General features: G+C 55.6%; 3 protein-coding genes; 2 read left to right on the top strand and 1 right to left on the bottom strand.

The window, feature by feature from the left end:
* The first annotated feature begins 766 nt into the window (after nt 1-766).
* CHC_T00000427001 (hypothetical protein) lies at nt 767-1,993 on the top strand. Its single transcript, XM_005710072.1, has one exon. It carries the CDS (start codon nt 767-769, stop codon nt 1,991-1,993), a length of 1,227 nt encoding a protein of 408 aa, XP_005710129.1.
* A 124-nt stretch (nt 1,994-2,117) lies between these two features.
* On the top strand, nt 2,118-3,052 carry CHC_T00000426001 (hypothetical protein). XM_005710071.1 is given in 2 exon segments: nt 2,118-2,570; nt 2,571-3,052. The coding sequence occupies 1 exon segment, from the start codon at nt 2,118-2,120 to the stop codon at nt 2,568-2,570; it is 453 nt and encodes a 150-aa protein (XP_005710128.1). The 3' UTR covers nt 2,571-3,052.
* Nucleotides 3,053-3,064: 12 nt separating this feature from the next.
* On the bottom strand, nt 3,065-4,237 carry CHC_T00000425001 (hypothetical protein). XM_005710070.1 is given in 2 exon segments: nt 3,065-3,424; nt 3,425-4,237. 1 exon segment carries the CDS (start codon nt 4,235-4,237, stop codon nt 3,425-3,427), a length of 813 nt encoding a protein of 270 aa, XP_005710127.1. The 3' UTR covers nt 3,065-3,424.
* Nucleotides 4,238-4,745: the final 508 nt, after the last annotated feature.

Genomic DNA, 4,745 nt, shown 5'->3' with positions numbered 1-4,745 from the left:
TCTCGCATTTGGTCTTTCTTCGGTTCTCTCATGCAAAGTAAGTCGGGGGTCATCCCGGTGGGGTGGGGGGGGGTGGGAAGGAGCGAGGGTTGGATGGGATGGAGATCAAGGAAGATCCAGCGGATATTGCGGCAGATCAGTGACGAAGGACGGTGCATTGCTGGAGGCCGTTGAGCGGGAGGAGTATGATGCAATTGGATCGGGTGTGATGGAATTGCCCAATTACATCGTGGCTGAAACCGGCTCAGCGTTGCGCGGAGCCGAACGTGAGCCGATTTCATACATGCCTCCACCAGCGCCGCAGCCTGCCTGCAATCACCTCACACAGCCAGCTTTGCCATTTGTCTGGACGTCTTCTCCTCTACGACCCGTCCCGCCCGCCCCGCTCTCTCCACCCCTTGGTCACACGAAACCTCTCCCCCACCCCCCCCACCTTCGTCCCGACTCCCCCGCCTCCCACCCGTCTGCATCACTTCCGCCTTCCTTACGTCCTCAACGCACCCACCTATCCCAACAACCAGCACCGACTGACACCACCACCCGCCTCGCCCGCACGGACATCACAGCCCCCAAGTCGCGCCCGGCCGCGCACGCTGCCATCCGCGGCGCCCCACCGGCAGCCCTCCGATCCGGCCTCCCCCACTCCCTCCGCGCTTCATCTCGCCCCTCGACCCAATCCAGCCTTCCCGGCGCCGCGCATCGCCCCCCCCGTCGTCATACATTTCCGCCCGACCCACGCACCGCCGATCACCTCCTCTCTCGCACCATGGCCGCCGTCCCCAATGACTGGCGCGTCCAGCTGCGCCCGCCGCCGCGCGACACACGCATCAAGACGTCGGACGTCACCGCTACGAAGGGCAACGAGTTCGAGGACTACTACCTCAAGCGCGACCTGCTCATGGGCATCTACGAGATGGGCTTCGAGCATCCGTCACCCATCCAGGAGGCCGCCATTCCTGTCTCTCTCGCCGGCCGCGACATCCTCGCCCGCGCGAAGAATGGCACCGGCAAGACTGGAGCATACCTTATCCCGATCTTGGAGCGCGCAGACTTGAAGCAGAATATCGCCTCGGCCCTCATTCTTGTCCCTACTAGAGAGCTCGCGCTGCAGACGGCACAGGTGTGTAAGAAACTGGGCAGGCATATTGAAGGCCTGGCTGTAATGGTCTCCACTGGCGGGACCTCGTTGAAGGACGATATTATGCGCTTTTATCAGCCCGTGCATGTGCTAGTGGCTACACCTGGTCGTGTATTGGATATGGCAGACAAGGGCGTCTGTAAACTGTCAAAGTGTGGTATGCTTATTATGGATGAGGCTGATAAGCTTTTGGCCCCCGAATTTACCCAGGTTGTCGAGCAGATAATTGGAAAGCACATGCCGAGGGATAGGCAGATTTCCTTGTTTTCGGCTACTTTTCCCGTCGCTGTCAAGGGTTTCCGCGATCGCTGGCTTAGAAAACCACATGAGATTAACCTTATGGACGAGCTCACTTTGAGAGGTATCACCCAGTTTTATGCTTTTATGGAGGAATCGAAAAAAGTTCATTGCCTAAATACCCTCTTCTCAAAACTCCAAATCAATCAAAGCATCATCTTCTGTAACTCTGTCAACCGCGTAGAATTACTGGCAAGAAAAATCACGGAGCTGGGCTACTCGTGCTTCTACATTCATGCCAAAATGCCCCAGGAACAACGAAACAGGGTCTTCCACGACTTCCGTTCTGGCGCCTGTCGAAACCTCGTCTCCTCAGATCTCTTCACCCGTGGCATTGACATTCAAGCTGTCAACGTCGTCATCAACTTTGACTTTCCAAGAAGCTCAGAAACGTACTTACACAGGGTAGGTCGATCAGGAAGGTTTGGCCATCGCGGCCTGGCTATTAGCCTCATCACCTACGAAGATCGTCACAACCTATATCGCATCGAGCAGGAACTTGGAACGGAAATTTCCCCCATCCCACCTCTAGTGGACAAGTCGCTATATTGCGCCTAAGTGCAGCATCGGGGTCTAGTTGGCACATGCAGTTAGCACAGGACTTTGCCAGTGTACCAACGGGCAGAAAGGCGAGTCGCAATGATGGCTGCAATACTTTTCGAGTGCAGCGGATTTGCGCTCGATGTTTTCCCCCCGTCTCGGTCTGCTATCGGTTTTTCCTTTGATCCCGCTCGTTTCAACCGTACCCTTCCGGTCGTCCTTTTTGCTTGCTCTGGCTTCTCTTCCTTCGTCCTTTCTCCCTATCCTTCTTCCTTTTTCTCCCCTTTTCCCTCTCCTTGTCTACGTCTCCTTTTCTCCTTTGCCCACTTTCTCTCATCTCCTTTTCCTTTTGTCGTTGCATTCCGCATACACCTGCATTCCCTACGTGAACAGTTTTCGGGAGTTGAAAATTATTGGAAAGCCGTTCTGCAACCGGACAGCCCAAGTTGATACCCCTGGTTGTACGTCTATTTGTGCTGAAACTGAAAAAGTATGCCCCTCACGTTCCTGGCAAGCCATTGCGAGTTTTGGAATTGTACACGAGCGGTCCATTCAACTTTCGGCCCCCTGTATAGTACAGCAACAACTAGTTTGATGACAGTTTTACGAATGAGCGCTCACTGCCGACAGATCGCCCGCTCAAGTTACAAGACTCGTGCCTAGTGCTTTCAAGCCATGCACAACGTCGATCCCCCATGGCTACAGAGTCTTGGACTTAACCCTCATTTAGAGCTGTCCACGGTGAATTTCCACCTGCTTTGCTTGCGATCTCCGTCGTCAATCTATCATCAAACTTCAGAGTTGCAGCAAAAACCATAATCCCCCGTTTTACTACAAACGAACTTTAGTACAGAACAAGAAGAAAAAAGCTGTCAACCCACGGAAGAACCCATTCAAGACGTACTTGGAAGAACTATCCTTCGATTAGCTCCCTCTTGCTTATTATCGATCCAAGTACCAGTCTGGTCAGTATGTATATTCAAATTCGTGGAAGTGCAGTAGAAAACACCAAAAAACATATGTAAATCCCAAAAGGGGCGAGTCTGACCTTTGGGTCGGACTCGTTTGTTACAAAAATCAGCGTGGTTGTTTGCTCGTTCACAGACTGAAGTGTGGTAGTTTACCTCCTTGTAATCTACGTTTGTCTACATATTGTACATACGGTAGTGCTACAGTCTGCGCTTAACTTCGCAAGTTGTCTGTCCGGTTCTCCTGTCCACACAATGTCCGTGCATTGAATCCGCCCAGTTCTATAGCAGCCGCGCAACGGCAGTAGTCGTCATTTCAGTCTTCTACTGTACCTGGAAGACAGTGGGGGCCAGGAAGATGTTTCCCACTGCCTTCCGTGGGTATATCCAGGACGACGTATTGTACAGCTCAACCCGTTGAGTGATTATATTTTGGGTAGCTACGTGAAGGTGAAAATGGCGCCCGATGCATCACGTCGACTCAGGCAACTGGTCTTCCGTCAAGCGCAGCAATCGTCCTTGCCGCTGACTCCCTCACATCGATATCCGGGTGCGACCTCATAAGCCGTTCGACCAGAATAGGAATATCCCACGCCTCCAACTGCGTCTTCCACGAGTCCAGATTCTTCTGCACGAGAAGCTCGGTCAGGTTGAGCGCGCGTCTGGTGGCTCTAAAATCCGAGGTATCAACGAGGGCATTCCTGACGGCATCGATAGCGTAGGGCAATTCCTCAAACGCGGCGCGCGCGCTCTCCAGCTCCAGCATAGCATTGAGCGCGAAAAGGGCCCTGGAGCGCACGCCGGAGCTGGCGTCGTGTGCGGCCAGGTTGGACAGGATGGGCACGGCGTCCAGCGCCAGCGACGCGTTCTGCACCGGGGGGTTGTTCTGACAGCACGTCGCCAGCGCCCACGCCGCGCTCGCGCGCACTTTGTCGTGCCGGCTCTGCAGCGCGCGCAGCAGCGGCTTGATACCTCCCGACACCTGCAGGTCGCGCCCGTTGTCGATGCTGTGGCACAGTTCCTCTAGCATCAGCAGTGCCCGCACCTTCTTGCTCGCTGACATGCCGGCCGCGTCGACCACGTGGACGTTCCTTCGGATGATGTCGTATTCCGACTCCGAGGCAGAGCTAAGTATCTCCATATCGTCTTCAACGCTTGGCGAGGTCGGCTTACCGGCAGGAGCGTCCCTCTTCCGGCGGGCTTTTCTCACGGTCTCGCGCTGCAAACGCGGCTTCCCAGCTGGGAGTGCCTTCCTCCTCGAAGCACCCATACCTTTTCCAGTACGTGCGTCCATCTTCGCCGCCTCATTCAACTTGTAATCGAACGTCGCCCCTACCTCCACAGCCTTAGCGCCGCTTCCAGCCTCAACGCCAACGACTTTGCGTTCGGCCACCTTAAACCCCTTACTGTAGTTTGCTCCCCTGACGGTATTATTAATCGCCCACTGAAAGAGCTCACTCATCGTCCGTATCCCATGCTCCTCTTCCTCTTCGTCTTCCTGTTCTTCTTCTTCTTCTTCTCCTCCTTTCCTTATCCGGCCCTCCCTCTCCAAAACTGTTTCCCTCGCGGTCTCCTCCGCGCGCCTCTTGCGCCTCTCCTGGTCGCGCCCCCTCTTAAAAGCGGGGCCGTACCCATGCGACTCTCCCAAAACGTCGCGCAGCGAGCTTTCCTTGTGCCTGTCGGCGGAGCGGATGAGCCTGCTTGCGAGGACGCGCTTTGAGTCGGGCTCGCGCCTGACGGCCGGGAGGTGCGCGGCCTCGGCGTGGCGGGCCGCGCCGAAGCTGATCAGCAGTGCGAGGGCG

This window comes from Chondrus crispus, genomic scaffold (assembly GCF_000350225.1).
Source record: "Chondrus crispus Stackhouse genomic scaffold, scaffold_517, whole genome shotgun sequence".
NCBI lineage: Eukaryota > Rhodophyta > Florideophyceae > Gigartinales > Gigartinaceae > Chondrus > Chondrus crispus.
This window is presented reverse-complemented; position numbering and strand designations above follow the sequence as displayed.

Excerpts from the sequence above, each read along its gene's own strand:
- CHC_T00000427001 (XM_005710072.1), top strand. The coding sequence starts at position 767 with ATGGCCGCCGTCCCCAATGACTGGCGCGTCCAGCTGCGCCCGCCGCCG.
- CHC_T00000426001 (XM_005710071.1), top strand. The coding sequence starts at position 2,118 with ATGTTTTCCCCCCGTCTCGGTCTGCTATCGGTTTTTCCTTTGATCCCG.
- CHC_T00000425001 (XM_005710070.1), bottom strand. The coding sequence starts at position 4,237 with ATGGACGCACGTACTGGAAAAGGTATGGGTGCTTCGAGGAGGAAGGCA.